The sequence below is a fragment of the Periplaneta americana genome, chromosome 10 (assembly GCF_040183065.1).
Source record: "Periplaneta americana isolate PAMFEO1 chromosome 10, P.americana_PAMFEO1_priV1, whole genome shotgun sequence".
Classification (NCBI taxonomy): domain Eukaryota; kingdom Metazoa; phylum Arthropoda; class Insecta; order Blattodea; family Blattidae; genus Periplaneta; species Periplaneta americana.
Genome location: NC_091126.1, coordinates 55,463,156 through 55,486,688, shown reverse-complemented (window position 1 = coordinate 55,486,688; position 23,533 = coordinate 55,463,156). Strand labels below are relative to the sequence as shown.

The following is a 23,533-nucleotide window of genomic DNA, read 5'->3' as shown; positions in this document are numbered from 1 at the left end:
GAAATTCTATATCTGAAAAAGGGGGGAATTTTAATTTATTATCAACATATGATACACGTGAAAGCTATAATGATCAAGACATTTCTGATGTCAATCCTCAAATATTGCAGGTAATGGATAGTGAGAAAACAGAGACAGATAATAAGAGAAGATCCAAATCAATTCAACAGTGATTGAATACACTAAGAAACAGAGTATAATATTGACAAGAGAAGATTAAATCAATTCTAGAGGAAATTAAGAAACTCAAAAGTGGGTGATAATAACAAGAGAAGATTCAATCAATTCTACAGTAAATGAAGAAACTCAAGGGCAGGATAATGACAAAAGAAGATCCAATAAATTCTATAAGAAAGTAAGAGAGTAAAACAAATAAAACATTCAAAGACAGAAGAAGAGAAAATTAAGAAGAAATGTGGGACGGAGTATACTACGAGAAAAGGTGAAATAGTTCCTGCTAAAACTTTAAGGCTGGTATTCATAGTCGACACTTTATATCACCACTTTGCAAAGTGACACTTTTGACGAAAGTGGCTCTTTCATATTAGTGGTATTCATAGACGACTGAAGAAGTGCACTTCACAAAGTGTCACTTTACGCCAGCAAAGTGTAGAGTTACAATTTGCTTGGTAACAGAAGTCCCACAATGCCTTTCAGAACAAGTTAACAAACAATAACAAATTAATGACGTATAACCTACAAATTATAATGCTTGTGATTTGAATTGGGAGCCTATTGATTGCGCGAGGAAGAAAATATATATTTAAAGTTGTTTTATTTCAGTTTCTAGTTTTTGTTGCCAATAGTTTAGATTCTTTCAGTCAGTTCAGATATATAACATTTTATTAAATAGTTAGTGATACTGCTGGTGAAATTAGGTTAGGTTTTGTACAGTACATAACTGATCAATTAATTTATATAGTTAGATTAGGTTCTGTACATATCTTTTTCATTGATTTATGTCGCTAAGTTAGATTTTGTATGTATCCGTTCCACTGATTTATACAGTTCGGTTAGATTTTTGTAGCCTACATATATTCTATTAGTTTATACAGTTAGGTTAAGTTGGACTGAGTAGGTTAAGTTTTGTGTATAATCATTAAATTTATATCGTTAGGTTAGGTTTTATACGTATCTGCTTCATTGATATATCGTGTTATTTCCGTTATTTTCATTTTTGTCTTTTTCGTGAATAGTGAATAGAAGTAAAAAAAGAATGAGATAAACACATTACTACTGCTATTATTATTATTATTATTATTATTATTATTATTATTATTATTATTATTATTATTACTACTACTATTTTCTCTCTCTCATTTCCATTATTGCCTGTTCTTCAGGAATATTTTGAATGCCAAATGTTTCTACAATGCAAAACAAAATAGGCCTAATAGTATGAGATCTCTTTTCATGGTGAGGTTATGACTGCACATGAATTAGAGACAGTAGATGTATTGCTTACTGGCGTGAAAATATATATTACCGGTATCAAAACAGTAATGATTATATCAACATCATGATAAATCTTATCTCAAAATACAGGTAGTCAACAAAAATCAAAATCATTTTAAACTCAATATAATTATGGAATCTGCTTAGAAGGCAGGCACGTGAGGTCTCTCAATGCTAATTTAAGATAATTATGCCTTCATTAGATTGAAGTTAGTTTAATATTAAGTTAAAAAATTCGTTTCCGTAATAAAAAATAGGTTATATACTCTCTTTCCAGCTAAAGATTGAAGTAAATGTAAGTAAATGTAAATAAATGCACGTGGCATAATGGTTCCTGATTGGCTATTGGACGCACAACGCCTCCAAAGTCATGCTTGTCATCTTCTTCCTCACATTAAAATAGTTCCTTCTAAAATAATAAAATGTATAATATACATGGAATACAAGTGAATTAAAGATGCTTATAAGAACACTTTCTTACGATTTAAACAACATGTTTATATTAGTAGTTTCAGACATTGCATGTTAAATCATTGTAACGTGTATTATGGCAACGCGCATGCGTAATAGGCTGGTATAACACAGTGCGAGATTCAGTGTTGCCAACCTCAAATAAATTACTGTAGAATTAAAGAAATTTTCCACTCTTCAAAGAATAACATTTAATCATGAATCTACAGAAAAAGAAAATCCACTATTCCCAGTAAAGAAATAATAAATATTAACCCTCTGTGAGCATTTCACGGGTTAGTTCAATGAATGTGTTGAAATGTCTGCAATATATCAGACGGTGGCTGCCCTGCGTGCTCACTTGCTGAAATAATGCGCCCTGGTGGCTGCTTTGGTAGCTAGCTTGCGATTGCGGTGTAATACATTTCGGTTTTGTTTACATCTACTTCAATCTTTAGTTGGAAATAGTTTAGGCATATCTACCTACGTATCACTTCATCGAATTGAGGTTATAAATATACGAATGTTACTACAGAAATATCTGAACTATAATATTATATATATTAATGTATGGTACATATCTGTAGCATAGAATTTTAATGCAGGCAATAACTGTATTATTAGAGGCACTGGCAAACGTCTATTATTCGTTTTTGTCAACCAGTCATCGAAAATATAAGCAATCTCAATAAGTTTCTTTATCAAATCGGAACCGTTTTTGTTTTTAATTCTATATCATTATAAAATTCCACGGGATTGTCTTTAGGCCTATCTCTAATTTGTACATTGTCCACTAATTGTGCCATCTCTTCCACATGTTCTAATAATCGACAACTTCCAAGACGTCCGCCATTTTTATACAAAGTGCCTCTTTCGGCTCAAAGTGTGGTCGGAACTACACTTTGATCCAAAGTGTTCCTTTGCACCAAAGTGTCGACTGTGCAACGGAAAAGTGATACTTTGCGTCTTCCAAAGGACACTTTAATTGAAAGTGTCGACTATGAATACCAGCCTTAGACCTCTGGTCGGCCTGATTGGCGCAGTTGGTATAGTGCTTGCCTTCTATACCCGAGGTTGCGGGTTCGATCCTAGGCCAGATCGATGGCATTTAAGTGTGCTTAAATGCGACAAGCTCATGTCAGTAGATTTACTGGCACACCAGCAACACTGATATAACCTCGGTAGTTGCAAGCGTCGTTAAATAAAACATAACATTAACATTTAGACCTTTGGTTTAATACTGTAGAAGAATGTACCATACATCACTTTCTCAAGAAAAACAAACTCATCTTCAGAATTTTAAAGAAATCTGAAAAATACTTTCAAAACTTAATATTATCCAAAACGAAAGTTAAAGGAAAAATAGGTGACAAAATATTATCCAGCATACATGAAAAATTATTGTAAATTATAAATTGACAAATTGCAGGGGATGAGACAATTCAATTGTTAAAAAAATGTTTTCACATATTCATGACCTATAATCTAAGAGGTCAGATTAATAATCTTATACACTAGAAGAAAGTTTCCCCATGTGTATTTATTATATTTGAGAATAGAGGAAAGTATGGTCCGAAAACTAAAAACAGTGAAGAGAGAAACTACAGTATTATCTTCATAAAACAATTTACTAACATATATCGAAAACATGAAAGCCACTTAACGCGAAAACGTAGTTAGAAACTGTAAAGGGACTTGGTGGGCCTCTCTGACTCCTACTCGTATTGGTGAGGACTGCTATGATCCCTACAGATAATTGAGAACTTCACATACTGCAGCTGTACTTGATGGTGAAATATCAGAGGACAGTGACCGGTGGAAACAAACCAGAAATAGTGAAAAACTGTAGGTGATTGTAATTCAACTCCTGCCTTATCTCTAAACAAAACCGTTTTTCTTTAAATTAATAATTAATATAGTTCTGAGTTAATTTCTTGTGCACTCAAAACAAAACATTTTATTTAATATTACGATTACAGTTGTTTCAATTAATAATACTTATTTACTGGCCTTTAAGGAACCCGGAGGTTCATTGCCGCCCTCACATAAGCCTGCCACCAGTCCCTATCCTAAGCTAGATTAATCCAGTCTCTACCATCATATCCCACCTCCCTCAAATCCATTAATCAAATAATAATAATAATAATAATCTACAAACATAGTTTCTTTTCGCAGAGTTGATGAAGAAAATAGGTTTATACTATTTTATGTAAAATTTAAAGTTTTGCCACCTTCTGATTTGTCTCTTTTATTTACATTAAAATAATTGGGCAAAAGATGATATGTCGGAAAATTTCAAATTTGAAAGTGTCGATTGAAAAAAATTTCAAATCCAAATTTAAATTCAACATCTCGAGTAAATTATCTATTAAACTACTACTGTCTTAATTTCCAATATTAATTCATATATTTTTAAATTTAACTCAAAAGTTTAAAATTGCTCTCCTGTAAAATTATGAAAAGTGCACATATCATGTTTTGCCATCCCAGTCTAGATTTAATAATATGCAATTTATAGCCAATATCGATAATTTCATTAACCAAATCAATCATTCCTTCCCTTGATCTATTTTTCTCTGGCTGTTATACAGACAGGTTGGGTCCTATAATGCATCGTTCTATGCACAGTAGCTTTTATTTCACATAAGTGCTACAAAGGGGCAGTAATATCAGTGCATAAAATACAATTTTACATACCACAGTAGAAAATATTTAAAACTTTGTGAATAAGGATCTTGTTCTTCATCAGCCTCATCACTAAGCCACAGCCAGAAGAAACACGACATCTTGCAGCATGCACACACTATAGAATCTAGGCAATGACTGAAGCTAGGGTAAGAAACCTGTGAAGGCCTCATAATTCAGTTAGGGAACTTCAGGTTTTATTGCTTTTCCTTTGTCAGCTACTGTGGGAGAAGAGGAAGAAACTCAACCTTCTTAGGGAAAAGATCACTAAAGCCTTGTCTTAAGAGTATAGGTTGGAAATACGAGGCGCATCCAGAAAGTAAGTTTCCCTATTAAAAAAAAAAAAAAAAGAACACACACTTTCAGGAAAACATTTATTGGCAACAGGTACAGCAATGTTTCAGCTATTTTTCAACATAGCCACCATCAGAATTGAGACACTTGTCGTATCGTGGGATCAACGTTTGTATCCCTCTGTCGCAGAACTCTGCCGCCTGTGAATGGAACCAGCGTGTGACAGACGTCTTCAGCTCTTCGTCATTGCCAAAACGCTCACCGGAGGACAGGAATTTCTTGAGGTGTAAGAAAACGTGAAAATCGCTCGGAGCAAGATCAGGGCTGTAGGGTGGATGCTCAAATTAACTCCCAGCCAAATTCCGTCAAAACAGCTGCTGTGTGCCGAGCCGTATGTGGACGAGCATTGTCATGGAGGAGCACAACACCTGCAGTAAGCATTCCACGCCTCTTGTTTTAAATGGCACGTCGCAATTTTCGCAGTGTTTCACAGTAACGGTCAGCGTTCACTGTTTCACCTCTTGGAAGGAAGTCAATGAGCAGAATGCCCTTCCTGTCCCAGAACACCGTGCATATCACTTTCTGTACTGACAGCATCTGTTTGAATTTCGTCCTGACCGGAGATCCACTATGCCGCCAATGCATTGACTGCTGCTTGGTTTCCAGGGTGAAGTGCGAAATCCAAGTCTCATTGCCCGTGACGATCCTGTCGAGGAACTCGTCGCCATCATCGTGATACTGTTGCAGAAATGTCAGTGCTGCTCCTAAATGTTGCATTTTGTGTTCGGGTGTCAGGTTTTTCGGCACCCACCCGGCACACACTTTTTTGAACAGCAGGTGCTTAGTGACAATCTCATGCAACAAGGATCACGATATCTGCGGAAAATGGCTGCTCAGCTCCATAATCGTGAAGCGACAGTTCTCCATGATGCACTGCCGCACCAGCTCAACACGATCATCATTGATGAGGGACGGTCGCCCACTGCGCTCTTCATCATGGACACTTTGACGACCTTCGGAAAACTGCCTACACCAGCGATGCACCATCTGCTTACTCATGACGTTCGGCCCATAGACCTGACAGAGCTGCCGATGAATTTCAATTGGCGCAATGCTTTGTGCATTAAAGAACTTTATCACTGACTGAACCTCGCAGGCAGCGGGAGAAGGAATAAGAGCTTCCATTTCGGACCACTGCTGCCATGCTACTGGCACCAGGCGGGACCTGTCCAGCTGGCATATGATTGATATGTCATAGATCTGTTACGCATGCGCAATTGACATGGCTAATTACGTTTACTTTCAAGGGGAAAAAATCGGGAAACTTACTTTCTGGATGCGCCTCGTACTCTTAAATTAGTTAAAATTGGACTTCAAATATCCATGTGGACTGGGGAACAGAACGGAGGGTATGGGTTAATTTTGAGCGAATTCTAATCTACTGTAGCTCACCTTCTCTGGCACAACCTCTGTAAGCGAATCAATTGTCTCTGTCTCTTCTAAGAGCCTATCAGTCGTCAGTTCAGTGTAGTCGGTTGGTCAGCTGGTCGATCAATTGGTTAGTCAGTCAGTCAGTCAAACCTGTCTATGAATGTGAAACCAAATCATGAAATTATAAATCCTTAAAGACACAGTTGTCTTTCCATGACATGATATAAAATCTAAAACATCCAACACAATCCTATTAACTGTTTAAACGTCCATCTTGGAAAATAAATCTTTCAGGATTTTTGTTATAAAAATGTTCGTAATAACTTCGCTGAAGACAGAAATAACAACTCGTGTAGTAGAACTTGAAAATTGAATTCTTAATTTCACAAGTGAGGTAATAAATTGGGAAATATAAATTTTGGACAACTCTTAAATTTAACTACATTATCCTTCCAGGCATGAAGGGTGTTTTAAGAGAGGAAATGATCAAACATATTTACAGTTTGATCATTTGTGTCATAGGCATGAAACATACTGAACTGCTGCATAATTAAACAGAAAACATTGCAAAGACAAATACTTACAGGTTCTTCAAGACTTTGTGGCTGGGAGAAATCCACAAAATCTTTGTTAACTGGTTTCCTCTTTTTTCTTTTAGACTCCCTTTCTGGTTTTGGTGGGTTAAGAGAGTTGAGGAACCGTTCTGCATGCCTCACTTCTTTGCTTAAGTCTTTTAGAAGTTTCTGACTTTGGATACTTAATGGTATTTCTTCCCTCCGAACCTTGCTACTCTGAAATTGAAGATGATTATAAGTATAACAAGAACTACAATTGGAGACTCTGTGCAATATATCTGAAGTCTAAAGTGTTACATATCAACTTCGTAATTTCTATAACAGAGAGAACATGAACTCACCTGTTTTACCATCCCCAACAAATAGTTAAAAAGCAATGGCCATTCAGAAAATGATGGCCAGTTAACAATTAAACAAAACAAAAGAAGCAAATGAATTATTATATCTGGGTCTCATTTGTAAATACAGTCAACTCCGGATATAGTGAACCTCTGCAGACTGTCAGGGAAGCTTTATAGTTTATGGTGGCAGCGCAAAGTATTTGAACAGTGAAATGTTTTTGAAGTGTTAGTGAAATCAGGATAGAATCAGTGAAATGTGTCGTAGTTCCAGTGCAGTGAGTGAGTTGACAGTGAAATGAGTTTAATGTGGAAAGGTACTTGTGCAGATATGAACATATCATACTCGTGGGTTTTAGTTCGAACTTAGATTTAAGATACAAATTAGATTTATTTTAAATGTTATTTTAAGTGATCGTGCTTCATTTAATTTAGGATATTCACTATTATTATTATTACTATTATTATTATTATTATTATTATTATTATTATTATTATTATTATTATATCATTATTATTATTATAAATTATTGTTAGTATTAATTATTGGTATTATTATTAAGTGTATTTTTAATTAACAACTTTATTATTGTCATTATTAAGTGTAATTAGTTACCACTGCCACCAGGTATATACCCATTGCAGTGTGAATAAATCCATACACATACACTTGCATATTTTGTTCGTTATATCTGAGGTTCACTATATCCGAAATGTCTCTTCCCTAACCTTAAATGACAGAAATGAATGAAATTGTGAACAAGAAAATAAAATATTTCATTTTTGTGGAATGGATTACACTTTATACTGTTACTCACAATTGATTTACTTAAACTATGCTGTCGACCCAAGTCCGCTTGCAAAAGACCACGTTCAATGTCACTTATAATATTTGCCTTATCTTCCAAAGAAAACACTTTATGCTTCGACATTTTTATACAGTACATTCACTGTTGGAACATTACATCAGGTAGAAATGACAAACGCTGTTATGGTGCCACTGCATACTCAGCCCTGGAATTTCCCAGATCACTTAAATGGAAACTGGGAGAGAGTTGATGGAGTTTGAAAGCCATCGAAATCTTACCTTCATTTATGCTCTGGACATAATGTCTGTCCCCTTTTAATAAAAGAAGGCAATTTCATTTTCCGTTGTGTCGATGCTATCAGTCATAATGGAAATGTTTCTGATAACAAAAGGCAACCCTTTCACGGTGGAGGATTAGAAATAACAGTAGAGTAGAATTCCTAAGAACAGAATGTCAACCGTTCAACAGTAGAGTGAGGCAAAGTCGTCACGTGTTGCCTGGATTTACAGTACAGCGCATTGTCTAGGAATCACTAATCCTACATTTGTCCTTTGACTTAAGGAGTAAGAAACTTAGAATGATGTTCTCAACACATTCTTTCAATTTTATACAAGGTCTGACTTAAAAAGAATTTGTCAAGATACAAGGTTCACTATAACCGAAGTGAGGGTTCACTATAAACAAAAATATTAATGTATTTTTAATGTATTCAGGTTGGGACCAATGATTTAAGTTTACTATAGCCAAATGTTCACTATAACCGAGTTCACTATATTCAGAGTTAACTGTATTACTATTTCTCTTTGTTTATAATAATAATAATAATAATAATAATAATAATAATAATAATAATAATAAAAGGTAAAAAAAAAAGGTAAAGGTATCCCCGTAACACGCCATGAAAGCACTTGGGGGGCATGGAGGTAGAGCCCCATGCTTTCCATGACCTCGGCACTAGAATGAGGTGGTGTGGTCGGCACCACGCTCTGACCGCCTTTTACCCCCGGGAAAGACCCAGTACTCAATTTTACAGGAGGCTGAGTGAACCTCAGGGCCGTTCTGAAAGTTTGGCAACGAGAAAAAATCCTGTCACCACCTGGGATCGAACCCCGGACCTTCCAGTCCATAGCCAGCTGCTCTACCAACTGAGCTACCCGGCCGCCCAATAATAATAATAATAATAATAATAATAATAATAATAATAATAATAATAATAATAATGACAATAATAATAATAATGGTTTATTTAACCTGGCAGAGTTAAGGCCATACGGCCTTCTCACAGTGACAGAAAATATTTATACAACTAGTGGGATATGAGCATCATTACCGCTCGAATATGTTTTGCAAGAACGAGGTGCTGCTAAATATCTGAACAGTTTCAGATGTAACTTTCATAGAATGCAACTGCATGTCTCAGTACCAAGAAGAAAGCAGTTAGTTCCTGTTATATGACAATGCATAGAGCTCTTACTATTAGGAGATTTTGGCGAGCAGAAATGTTTGTGCACTGTCACATTTACCATATTCACAGAACTTAGCACCATATGATTTCCATTTCTTTTCCTCTCCGGAACTAAAAGCACCAGTGAAAGATTCTTATTTTGATGCATGGGCACCATTCAAAGAACTGTACAATATCACTGGGACAAAATTCCACACACAGCTATTTTGAATAATCAATGCTCTGATTGTTCATACATAGAATCATTATTTTTTTTCTGTATCAGTCCCACTTTTCCATCGCCACACTGTGTACATAATAATAATGTGTAACATACACGTATAACTGAATAATTTCAAGGAAAAATTGTTCTGGGGCCAGGTATCAATCCTTCATATCCACAAAGCTCAAATGGGCTGACAAGACGCCAGAACCCAACTATGAGTGAAGGAAAAATTGTGATGGTGTTGTGTATAGTTCCTGGGGTAGCTCAGTCACGAGAGCATTCATACGCTAAGTGAAGGGTCCTGGGATCGATACCCAGCCCCGGAACAAATTTCCTTAAAATTATTCAAACCTGCTTTACAGGGAGCTACTACCTGAAAGCCAGATTTGCATAATATATTCATTACTGGAGGAACGTTAACAGGAAGCCACAATTTAAGTCACACAATATTTGTGTGCACTCAAAGTTGGGTTCTGGCGTCTTGTCAGCCCATTTGAGTTGTGTGAATATGAAGGAAAAATTGTGATGGTCTCGTGTATAGTTCCTGGGGAAGCTCAGTCGAGAGAGCATTCGTGAGCTAAGCGAAGTGTCCCGGGATCAATATCCGGCCAGATTTGCATAATACACATATAACTGATACTAACTTGAAAAATTAAAACTACATTTGCTGATACACAACAAGTGCATGTTTGACACTGGAATGAGAACAGTTTTCTCCATCACCGATCAGAAAATTTATATAATTACAGTACTGTAATCAACTAATCACATATTAGCTAGCATACATGATCTGAACTATTTCATACTTACATCTTTATCTTGATTCCACTGCTTTAATGTTATGATGAGGGCCTTAATTCCTTGGAGGAGATTAAGAGGGCATTTCAAACCCTTGTTGTTCATTTCTCTCAAGTCATTAGCAAGGTTTCTAGCTGCATACCAATTCGTAGTTTCAAATGCTGGAAACCGAAACTTTTCAGGTGTATGGATCTTCTTCTCTATTTCGTAGACCCTAAATAAAATTAAACATACAGTATACAGTAGCACATCTCAGTGTTAATAACACAATTTAAACATCATGATAAGTTATCTTAAAATTTGACACAAGTTGATGTTACACCAGGTAATGAATGCACATTCCTCGGTATTATCTAAAATGGTTTTGAGGAGCTGAATTCAAAAAACTTTTATGCCTCTGTTGTTTTAATATGTATAATACACTGAAAATAATCAGAAGATTGTGTACTTTTTAATTCAGTGCTGTTCATTTGACTTCAATCAATACTTGTGATATCACACAATATTTTGACCCCTGTATTTAAGAATGACTTGATGAAATAAATGAGCTGCAGACTTATACAATATAGTCTACCCACACCCACAAATAATCATAAGATTTATTTGCGATGGATAAATTTGTACACTGGACATTAGTGTGGTCATAAAAAATTTCAAAGTTTATTATTATGACTAACTTCAAATTCAAATTTGGTCAGCCAAAAATAAAGGCCATTATAATTTTGAAGTTAATTTCAAGAAAAAGAAACAATATATTCTTATCTTAAAATAGAGTACAGAAAATCCCAAACAAATATGCAAAATTAATGTGATAAACCATTCTTGCTTGTCGTATGTAAAAAAGGCATAAATGACAAAGGCAAAATTTACTGGCAATTTCTCCCTCGCGTCAAAATTCAGTTCTTCTGTTTGTCATGCTCGTTTACTATCCCACAATCAGGGGTAATTAACTCTTATTTCCTAATGTCTCCGCCTCAGAAAGTGAAATGAACACTGCCAGACAAGCAGAGTTCAGAAAGGTCTTAGTAGAGTACATCTCAAGCTATTAGCTACCAACCAATAAACATTGAAGAACCTCATCTCGTACTGTTTTTAAATGTAATCAATAAGTAATTTCTCTATAACTATAATGAAAAATATTCCAGGAATTATAATATTGTTACTTACTGAAGCTGCATATTGATATTCAGACTATGGAGGAAATTTCCTCCAAAAACAAGAGAATCTACAGGAGTAAGAACAGCGTGAATCCAGCCAGTAGGGATCAGCATTGTCTCTCCTTCGTTCATAACACACTTGTAACACATGTCAACCTAGTAAAGAAAAAGAACAAAGATTCAACTTAATACAGTGAAATAATTGTGACACTTTCAGTTCAAAAACAGGTTGTGTGTAATGAAATTGCAGCTTGAATGGCAGAAAGAGAAAACAAAATTTACCAACATTAACAGAAAGCAGCCTCAACACATAAGATAAAACTTCAGTTTGTTTACAGCAATGATCAACACAAGCATTCACGTGCTGGTAAATAAGTTGATCATTTTTTTTTAATTATCCCATTTTTTAACCTTTAACTTCAGATTTTGTAATTATCACGGTGTATTATTATGGGGCAAATTTAACATATTTTGATTTTGTCCCAAGCATGTTATGCCTGTTATTAAAATTCTTTCTACTAGCAGTTTTCTTAAAATTCTGAAAATCTTACTTTTTTTTTTTCAAGTAACGTATTTCATGAAGTTACTGGAATCATAAAACAAAATTGGACAGATAATAGGAGACCAACTAATAAAAACCGGTTTTCGAAGTATTAACCACTGAAGTAAATCCGGTTTGAATGTTCCAGAATTGTAAAAGTCAGTACAGAATATTAAAAACAGTACTGTATATTTTTATCTCCCGAATACACATCTTGACCTCTTGATTTCAGTTACATGTATCCCGCCCAGAAGTCTTTTAAGTAATCAAGCATGCATTACGCGATTTGTAATTTCAGGTAATCTTAAAAGGGTAAAAAAATTCCGAACAAATAATAACAAAAATTAAATAAAATACTACAGCAATACCTGATCCCCAAAGAATGTTTCACTTTGGGTACTGGAATTCATCCAACGCTGATATAACGACAGGTTGGCCTGGGTGGGTCTTATGAGGTAGAATATTTTCTGACCCTGTAGAAATAAAATGAAATGAAGATTTTGTATACCAGACAGTTATCAACTTTATACAATATTAAGGCTGGTATTCATAGTCGACACTATATATCACCACTTTGCAAAGTGACACTTTTGACGAAAGTGGCTCTTTCATATTAGTGGTATTCATAGATGATTCAAGAAGTGCACTCACAAAGTGTCATTTTACACCAGCAAAGTGTAGAGTTACAATTTGCTTGGTAATAGAAGTCCCACAATGCCTTTCAAAACAAGTTAACAAACAATAACAAATTAATGACGTATAACCTACAAATTACAATGCTTGTGATTTGAATTGGGAGCCTATTGATTGCACGAGGAAGAAAATATATATTTAAAGTTGTTTTATTTCAGTTTCTAGTTTTTGTTGCCAATAGTTTAGATTATTTCTGTCAGTTCAGATATATAACATTTTATTAAATAGTTAGTGATACTGCTGATGAAATTAGGTTAGGTTTTGTACAGTACATAGCTAATCCATTAATTTATATAGTTAGATTAGGTTTTGTAAATATCTTTTTCATTGATTTATGTCACTAAGTTAGATTTTGTATGTATCCATTCCACTGATTTATATAGTTCGGTTACATTTTGTACATATCTTCTATTAGTTTATATAGTTAGGTTAAGTTGGACTGAGTAGTTTTGTGTATATATATATATATATATATATATATATATATATATATATATATATATATAAAATTAAATTTATATCGCTAGGTTAGGTTTTATACGTATCTGCTTCATTGATATATCGTGTTATTTCCGTTATTTTCATTTTTGTCTTTTTCGTGAATAGTGAATAGAAGTAAAAAAAGAATGAGATAAACACATTACTACTGCTATTATTATTATTATTATTATTATTATTATTATTATTATCATTATTATTATTCCTACTACTACTATTTTCTCTCTCTCGTTTCCATTATTGCCTGCTCTTCAGGAATATTTTGAATGCCAAATGATTCTACAATGCAAAACAAACTAGGCCTAATAGTATGAGATCTCTTTTCATGGTGAGGTTATGACTGCACATGAGCTAGAGACAGTAGATGTATTGCTTACCGGCGTGAAAATATATATTACCGGTATCAAAACAGTAATGATTATATCAACATCAAGATAAATCTTATCTCAAAATACAGGTAGTCAACAAAAATCAAAATCATTTTAAACCGAATATAAGTAATTATAGAAGGCAGGCACTTGAGATCTCTCAATGCTAATTTATAGTTATGCCTACATTAGATTGAAGTTAGTTTAATATTATTTAAGTTAAAAAATTCGTTTCAGCAATAAAAAATAGGTTATATAGGCCTAGGCATATCTACCTACATATAACTTCATCGAATTGAGGTTATAAATATACGAATGTTACTACAGAAATACCTGAACTATAATATTATAGATATTAAAGTATGGTACATATCTGTAGCATAGAATTTTAATGCAGTCAATAACTATATTATTGGAGGCACTGACAAACCTCTATTATTCGTTTTTGTCAACCAGTCATCGAAAATATAAGCAGTCTCAATAAGTTTCTTTATCAAATCGGAACCGTTTTTTTAAATTCTATATCATTATAAAATTCCACGGGATTGTCTTTAGGCCTATCCCTAATGTAGCGCTTTCGTACATTGTCCGCTAATTGTGCCACCTCTTCCGCACGTTCTAATAAATAGTTCGACAACTTCCAAGACGTCCGCCATTTTTCTACAAAGTGTCACTTTCGGCTCGAAGTGTGGTCGGAAGTACACTTTCATCCAAAGTGCTCCTTTGCACCAAAGTTTCGACTGTGCAACAGAAAAGTGATACTTTGCGTCTTCCAAAGGACACTTTAATCGAAAGTGTTGACTATGAATATCAGCCTAAATGTAAAGTAAATATTTACCATTAATTTGTTGAATGGTTGGAAATAGAACACTAGAGTTATATGAAGCATGCACTGGTGTGTATAAATTTTTTTATTTAGAAAATGACCCTGTGAATGATACTGAACTAATATAATAAAGATTATATTTACCCTCAACACATGATACCATACGGATGAACCACCGAAATCTACATGAAAATCTGTGTAGGAATCTTTCACTCCCATAAGGCAATATTTTTGCACTTCTGGTTTTCTGAATTCAGTATCATCTGGCAAGTCATTTGGCCATACATAATTCACCCAGTCCAGTTTGCGGGCAATGTACGGAGCATCAACCATTTGTGCCAAACTGAAAAATAACACAATAAAGAAATCAATAAGAATTCCATAAAAATATAATGTAAGATGTTTATAATTTTCTTCAAATTTTGTCGCACTTGTATCGTAATAGTTGTTTATAATAATACAGTATATAGGCCTATACACTTCATCAAAAAATGTATGGACAATCTTTTGAAGACCGAAATACATGATCCATTCAGTAACTAAATAGACAAATGACTATAACATAAAACGGTAGTTGAAAGCATGTCAATCACTGAGAGTAGCATACTTGGCCGTCAATCTCAGCTGAGAATCATTGGGGTAAGAATTAGTGAATACAGAAAACTTTTGTGTTGTGACTTTGCAGAATAAACGGAATAAAGGGATCGTGTACAGATTGGAAAATGTTTATTTAATACTGTGGTCATTTTAATGGCAGTCTAATATGCATACACAACCACATATATAATGAGAAAATATATGAATTTAATCAAGGGCACAAAAAAGAAGAGGAGTGAGGAAAAAAGAGAAACCAGGAGTCTGGAAGTGACGGGGGGGGGGGGGGGAGGAAGTGAGATGAATAAGGATGTGATAAGTGGAAATCTAGTCTATGCAAGTGAAAGCATGGGTAGGAGAAGTATTAGGGGAAGGGAAGTGGTAGAAGAAGTGCTGAAGAAGAAAGTCGATAATTTGGCATAAACAAGTAGTGCAGGAAGAAATAGGCTGACCAGACATCCCCCATTTCCGGGGACAGTCCCCAGCTTTAAGTTGCTGTCCCCAGGGAGCAAATGTCCCCGTTTTTGTCCCTGGAAATTAATTTCGTCTCCAGAAGTTTTGATTTTGTTTCAATAACATTTTACACGTAAATATTTACACATACTGTTGCAATTCATGCGCATTTCTGAACGGTTCTCAGTATGAGACAGAAGAACCAGCAAGCACAGTATGAGATATTCTGCACTCTTTGAGAAGAACAGTGTTGTTTTCATTCGCGTTGCCGCAGTGTCCATTTTTAAGTACTTAAAAAAATGAGGAGTTTTGTGACAAACAGGTGAAAAGTGGTCTGATGTTTTCAACATTTCAAAAAAAAAAATTCCATTCCATTTGAAAATCTTCTCAAAATAGTGTCATTAATCATGTGTCTTTCAGTCAGTAATTCAACATTTGAAAGATTTTTTTTTCTACACAATGAGCTCAATGTGGACTGATGAAAAGTCAAGAATAAAAATTGAAACAGTTAAAGCATTGTTACAAGTGAAAACAAACTTTCATTTCTCATGTGAAGAACTTGGTGTGAAGCTGTATGGGAATGAACAGATCCTTAAAAAGATATATTCTTCAGACAAGCACTTGTAAAATGTGTGTTAGAGTTGAGTGTGTACAATATTATGTAAAAAACTTCCAGGGATGCATCAGTACTGAAACTGAATTCTTAGTGGCTATAATTATGTATAGGAATTACGTATGTTTATGCATTTAATTAAAATACAAATACAAATTTAGTGCGCGAAGTTATATTATTGTATCTACTGTTACATGTATTTTGTGCAACATTTCAACGGAGAGCGACTAGATAAGTGTTTGTGGCTTTTCTTGAAATTGCCGATGTCCCCTGCTGGACCATAAAAAATCTGGTCGGCCTAGGAAGAAATGAATTTGTATCAGTGAAGAACAGTCAGATGAGAGAACAATTTAAAACAGTACCAGCACAGATAACCCATTTACAGATTAAGTGAGATAGTGAAACTGAAAGTAAAGGAGAACTAAATAGGAAGAAAGAGACAGAAATAAGACTGAGATGAATAGTACAGAAAGATTATAACCTGCGACAGCTAAACATTTGGAAATTAAAATTTTAGAGGTATTAGATGCATTTGAAAAATGTGGGGATGCGAACAAGAAGTGTAACTAAAGTGGAACTGGAAAAAGATCGAGAAGCAATTAATTAAGTTATAAGAGGGAAATGAAGAGAATAATCAAATGAGAAGCGAAGGAGTGAAAGTAGTTACAGTGAGAGAGAAATAGTGAGAAAGAAATACTGAGTGTTTTTTTAGTAGTGTGAGGTAGATTTTGGTAAGTGCAGTAATAGGTGTAAACAGGAAGAGGGAATCAGAAAAGTTATATAAACAATAGACAAAAAGTGTTAAATGAATTGAATGAGTGATAGCAAGGAAGCAATACAAACATTTGAACATTGGAACAGCAAATGAATATAAGAGAAAAAAATCGGAGTAAAGATCAATGAAAAAAATAGGGTAAAAAATAAAATATGATAGTAGTGTATAGGAAAAAGTGTAATTTAGAGATTAGTGAATATTAGTTAGGGATGAAAAGGGTTGAAAGTGGTATACAATATTAGAGACAGGACTTAGAAAAAACTAATATTAGGATTAGCTGAACAAATAGAGAATAGCAAATAAAATGCAAGGTAAGTATTGAATAGTGAGATAGACCGAGAAATAAGAAGGTATATAGGTAGTGATAATGAATATTTGTTTAGGTGTGTACTGCAAAGAATGTGTTATGTGTTACTGTAATAAATGTTAAAGATGGCACCATATACGATGAATGTGAGGTACACCATTAAATGTAAAGAAGTGCTGCGACGTAAATATATATCATATCATATCATTTGTCATTTAATGACACCACTTATTTAACAAACTGTAATGTCTACAAAGGAATGGGTGTAATGTTTTTCTCGTTTAATTCATGAAGAAGATTATCATACTACATAAAACTTTAATGTATCCAGTTTTAATTTCTGCGTTCTACTAAGTATTTAAGGAAATCATTCTAAATCTGATTCACCAAATAAGTCACTAACCCCACTGCACAGAAGTAATTAAAAAGGGTGATTATATGTGCAGTCTTAAGACAAAAAATGACTGCTCTTCTATAGCATGAATTTGTCTAAGTCCACCTTCAGGTAGTGTCTGGTTCACACAACTAGGGAAAATATGTTTGTTTTCCACATAACAATAATAATAATAATAATAATAATAATAATAATAATAATAATATTATTATTATTATTATTATTATTATTATTATTAATTATTTATTTATTTATTTATACTGGCAGAGTAAAGGCCCTATGACCTTTCTCTTACACTACCAGGTCACAAAGTATACAAGCAGTGATAACAAAAACTAATTTACTCCTTGAATATCTTCGTTATAGATTATTCATAACACTTAACCTATAAACAAACAGAAAAATCAACAAATATACAAAACAAAGGAAAAACAGAGCGGAGTCGTGCATAAGAGTTTCCTTCACGTGTAAACCTACACTCTCATAGAATCAACCAAAGTCTTCCGAAGGGGACTTAGCGTATGGCAGCTGGTCATTTTCTTTTGTCCAAGACTGTACATTCCATTAAAATCATAGTTTATATACTGTTATACTTAATTTCAGTCCTTACCCAGTATGTGAAAACTCCAAACTGATAACATTCAAGGTTTTGGTCCTCTGTTCATGTGGTGTCATATAATACTCCACAAATTCTCCGAGCTTCATTCGAATATCAGTCTGCCGTGTGACATCAATAACATCAACTTCTCGTTCAGAACCTGAGAGAAAAAAGAAGGTTAAGCAAATCATCTCTGACGAACTGTTTTCTTCTGCCTGCAATTCAAAATTTTAATTTATTATAAAATTACACTGGTTTCTACTGGTACTGTGTGTCTGTTCTGAGGAACTACAATCAGATCCAGCTTTTAGAGTCTAGCAATTTTATGTTTTTACTTTATTTACACACTTCATTTTTATATGCAAATGCCATTTCCATCAATTTTAATCACCTTTTCTTGGCCCTTAGAAAATTTTTTTAAAAGGGAGGTTCAACTGTCTTTCAGGAAATGAAAATAAAATGTGTTGTTAACTAATTCTGAGTTCTTGGCAATAAAGCAATTAACTCTTGCTCTCCAATATAAGAGATTGATGTAGCAGTTGGCCTCGGTAGCCCAGTTGGTATAGCGCTGGCCTTTTGTGCTCGAGGTTGCAGGTTCGATCCTGGGCCAAGGCCGATGGCATTTAAGTGTGCTTAAAAGTGACAGGCTCATGTCAGTAGATTTACTGGCATGTAAAAGAACTCCTGTGGGAAAAAATTCCGGCACAATGGCGATGCTGATATAACCTCGACAGTTGCAAACGTCGTTAAATAAGCCATAATTTAATTTTTGATATAGCAAAAAAGTATAACTACTTTAATGTAAGCACCATATTTTTATGTTATAGCGGTTACATCATCTACACAGAAAATTCTAAACTAAAAAAATTCCTTCCCCATGAGAACTCGAACCAGAATGCATTCCGTAAAGCGAGTTCCAGGCATGATGCCTTGAACCAAGATACTACAGTGAGGAACTGAAAATTTCCCTACCTTATGCAATTTTAGCAAGAATTCTGGCTTCATTCAGATTCACTCATGTCTATGAAGACTTATTTTTTAAAATGTACTATAATAAAAATACTACAAGTAACATCTTACAGATGACCACATTCTGACAATTTTATGCTTAAGTACTAAAAGTGTTAATCACAATACAGAAAGCAAATCTGGCTTTCAGGTAAAGCTCCCTGTGAAGCAGACTTGAATAATTTCAAAGGAAAAATTGTTCTGGGGCTGGGTATCGATTCCGGAACCCTTCTCTTAGTGCATGAATGCTCTACCAACTGAGCTACCCAGGAACTACACCCGAAAAATTGGGATGGTGTAGGATGTAGTTCCTAGGTAGCTCAGTTGGTAAAGCATTCATGCGCTAAGCAAAGGGTTCCAGGATCGATACCCGGCCTCGGAACAAATTTTCCCTTGAAATTATTCATAATATAGAAAGGTTTGTTAAGAATAAGAAATGTAAGCAATTTAAAGCACTGAAGAGATTACTAGTGAATAATGAACTTAGTTACATTTATATCTATTTAATACTACATTGATATATTATCAGAATTGGTTCATATATGGACAGTAAAAATAACATTTAAATGTTTGTAAGTAGGTTAGATTTAATATTTAATTATACAACATATCGTCGGTTTACAAATAAACACAGTAAGTCAAAATTATTACTTCCGAAAAAAAAAGGCGTTTTTCTTCTGACAAAACTGAATCCTCAAATATTATTATTTGCTTCTAAGTGTATTTCATTTTCCAATTTTAAGTATACACACATACACTATGTGTATTATATACGCCATTTTCTTATAAGTATTATTTTTTACTCAATGTGTTTTGCCTGTAAACCAATGATATGGAATATATACCGGTACAGCAGTGGCATGCACGTCACTGTTGTCACTTACTCCTACTACAACAGAACACATTGAGCACTTGATGTAAAGAAGCAGTTCAGAGCTTAAGATTGTGGAGTGAGTGAATATTACCATTTACACTTCCCACACTGTCCTCCGTGTCTGGTCTAGATTTTCAGAGCTGGACTATGGTCGTGACTCTATAAGGGCAGTTGTTCCAAGAAAGAAAAAATATGTGAAACAATACCTACATACCACTATAACTTTACTCACCAATATAGTTTTCCACGTCCTGTACTGTGAAGTTCTCTGGAGGCAGGAGCATTTCCAAACCTTCCTTCTCTTCCACAAGTATGGGCGCATCGAATCCATTTTGTGTCAAGTAGGGTACAGTAAGTTGCTGCCCTTGAAGGCACAGCACAACATTATCCGCACTACAATTTAAAATAAACAGCGTCACTAAGATGACACCCACTCCCTTAGCACACATTTTGTGCATTCACTGTCTCAGTATACATTTTATTCACTCAGAAACAGTTAAGATCCTCATGTTGTAAGTCAAATTCCTGACTACGTAAAACAACCACATCATACATTATACTTTACATTCTATCGTGTTACCTCGCTCAACAGACACACATAAGCTCGCAGACATACAAAGGCCTGCATGGACTCGCAAATTCAAATGGAACAACATAGTCATAGAACAGAAATAGAGGAAGGAAGAAAGAAAAAAAATAAATGACTGAAAGAATGAAAGAAAGGAGATATAGAAAAAGAGAACATCTTTCACTTTATTTTCACTGTACTGTTTAAATATGCTAATGCAATTGATTATTCACACAATCCATGAAACCGCTATATGTATATCCTTATCAGTCTTAACACATTTCATTTTAGAAAAATAGGCATTTAAAAGTGATATTATTGTTAAACTACACTGGTCAAAAAAGTTTTACATATTATAACATTTTGTATTTCTGGATCAAATTTAACATAAAGTTTGTATTCTACAGAGCAATCAGATGAGGTGTGAACAGGAGCAACAGGGGCACTGCGGCAGGGAACGGTGGGCTGGTGATGCAAGCATGCACGCAGGGGCGGCTTTTATTAAGGGGCACATGGGCACGTGCCCTCCCAGTTATTTTTATTATCGTATTATGACTATATTATATTACAATTTAATTGCATTATGAAATAATAACTTAAAGAGTCTCACATTTTCATTGCTACTAATGTTTTCAGAATCTGTAGTAGCCTACGAAACCCAAGTTTTCTGAACAGGTAATAAAATGGGCTCTCTCTTCTCGTGCCCAACGATGGACGAGGAAGGGATGGGGGTGTGAGTTGTAGGAAGGCGGAGCTCTTTGCCTCAGACTATGTGCTTTGGGCACTGTATTTGCCGTGCCCACCAAGTCTCTTTAGTTTAGGAACAGTCCAATTAGCTGCATGCCATTTTTAGGGGTGTTGATACTTGCTGTATAGCAGACGACATTTTACAGCTAAACTTGACATGAAAAACGTTAAATGTAAGTTTACTAATTTAGAAGCTCGACTCATTGTATAAATCAAGTATGTATGTATGTATGTATATGTGTATACATATATATGTATTTATTTATTTATTTATTTATTTATTTATTTATTTGTCAGTTATGTTGTTATTGCTCCCTGTAAACTTTTATGCTTCCATCGTATCCAAAAAAGAAAATTTACATTACAATACATGAAGTTGGCAGTTCTCAAAAAGCTTTGTCACTGACAACAGAGAATCTTGGCGGGTGTTTTGCCACCTTCAGTGCACACTGCAGTTTTCAACTGAGTTTCCCCAAGTCTAGTGCTGCGGTAGTAAGAAGACAGGCAGTTGCGTGATCTGTGAGTATGATCGAGTGAGAATCAGCACATTTCTGAGAATTACACTTAGAATTCCATTTAACTTTCCTCTGGGCGTAGCAGTGCTCTCAATTGAGAGAAAGATGGTACATTCTATTCCGAACTTCAACAACAGAGTTATAGAGGTTTTTGCTCGCAGAAAGAACCGAAAAATGGAGCTCATCTACAAAAATTAGAAAGGTTAGTGCACATAAATTGGTTTTATATGTTTTTAATTTTCAGGGTTCATCATTAAGGTTGTGCCCCACTTGACAGAATGGCCTTCGGCCGCCACTGCATGCACGTGTTCGTCCTGGCTTGTGTCAAGGTTAGTGAATCAGTCTCCAAGTGACTGGCGAGTGACACGGAACATACTATGGTGTATTATACGGTGTTTTATTGTGCATTTAAAGTGAAAGTGTGAACAACTGTATAATGGCTAATCAAATGTTTACTACTGAACAACAAGTATATATTTATGAGTTTCAACAAAAATGTTAGCATAATTGAATGTGTTAATCAGAACAATGAAGCAAATAGTAAGAAAAACGAAGAAGAAAAAGAACTAGAACTTGGAAATGAAGAAACCAAACTTAATGAAAATGTCCTAAATGATAATTCTGAATCTGCTAACATTGTGAATGAGGGTAAAATTGGTAAAGGGCGCATTGATAAAAGAAATACAGTAAAAAAAAAAGAACAAATAGATTTCTAAGAGTGTATCGTCGTTCCTGCAATAACTCCTATGTGAAATATTTATAGATTTTCAGATTTTTGCTCTATGAAATACCTTAAATAGTGATACAGCAAATAATAAAATCTCCTTTATGTAATTATATTTCTTTGTTTCGAAAATGTAAGAATTCACAGTCTCCTATGTACGGCTGCCATAGGATGAATAAATGTGTTTTATCTTTCTACTGAACAATTTTATATTTTGTACATACGAGTTAGTGCAGGAACAATGACAGTATGCAAAAAATATCAGAAGGCAATACACATTGCAAGACCATCAGGAAGAAGTTGCTTCTAGCTACTTTTTCACATAAAACGAGCAAGAAAGCAAATAAAAGGAGTTTCATATGTAATATATTTAATGAAAATTGTAGGGAAGATATCCACGAAAAATTGTGGGCAACACATAGGATGGAAAATATATATATATATATATATATATATATATATATATATATATATATATAATGGGTTTGTATAATTTAGAGTAATACATAAAAGAAGAAAAGTGATTATTGGTATTCCACTGAAGAAATATGAATATGATTGTTATTTGCCTAGATGTGATGGGGTTAAGTTTAGGGTGTGTAGAAACTTTTTATCACCTACACGTTTCAAGAAAGCTGTTTTCAATGACTGAATAAAACAGTTTATAAAGTTTAAAAACAGCTGCAATGATCATGAGGAGGAAGCAATTTCAGAGACAAAGAGCAGAAAGAAGAAATCAGCAGCAGTTTTGACAAAAAGTACTAATCAGAAACTA

At 34.4% G+C, this 23,533-nt stretch overlaps 1 protein-coding gene across 2 annotated transcripts in view; it reads right to left on the bottom strand.

Annotated features, from left to right (window-relative positions):
* The window catches only part of LOC138707717 (lysine-specific demethylase 7B-like), a 95,125-nt gene that overhangs the window by 57,603 nt on the left and 13,989 nt on the right, over positions 1 to 23,533 (bottom strand). For both annotated transcript variants that reach the window (XM_069837567.1, XM_069837568.1), the window contains exons 4-10: positions 20,437 to 20,597; positions 18,335 to 18,482; positions 14,733 to 14,931; positions 12,572 to 12,676; positions 11,673 to 11,818; positions 10,518 to 10,719; positions 6,900 to 7,106 (exon numbers count right to left, since the gene is read on the bottom strand). In XM_069837567.1, coding sequence (XP_069693668.1) covers positions 6,900 to 7,106; positions 10,518 to 10,719; positions 11,673 to 11,818; positions 12,572 to 12,676; positions 14,733 to 14,931; positions 18,335 to 18,482; positions 20,437 to 20,597 — 1,168 coding nt within the window. The remainder of the gene's footprint in view (positions 1 to 6,899; positions 7,107 to 10,517; positions 10,720 to 11,672; positions 11,819 to 12,571; positions 12,677 to 14,732; positions 14,932 to 18,334; positions 18,483 to 20,436; positions 20,598 to 23,533) is intronic.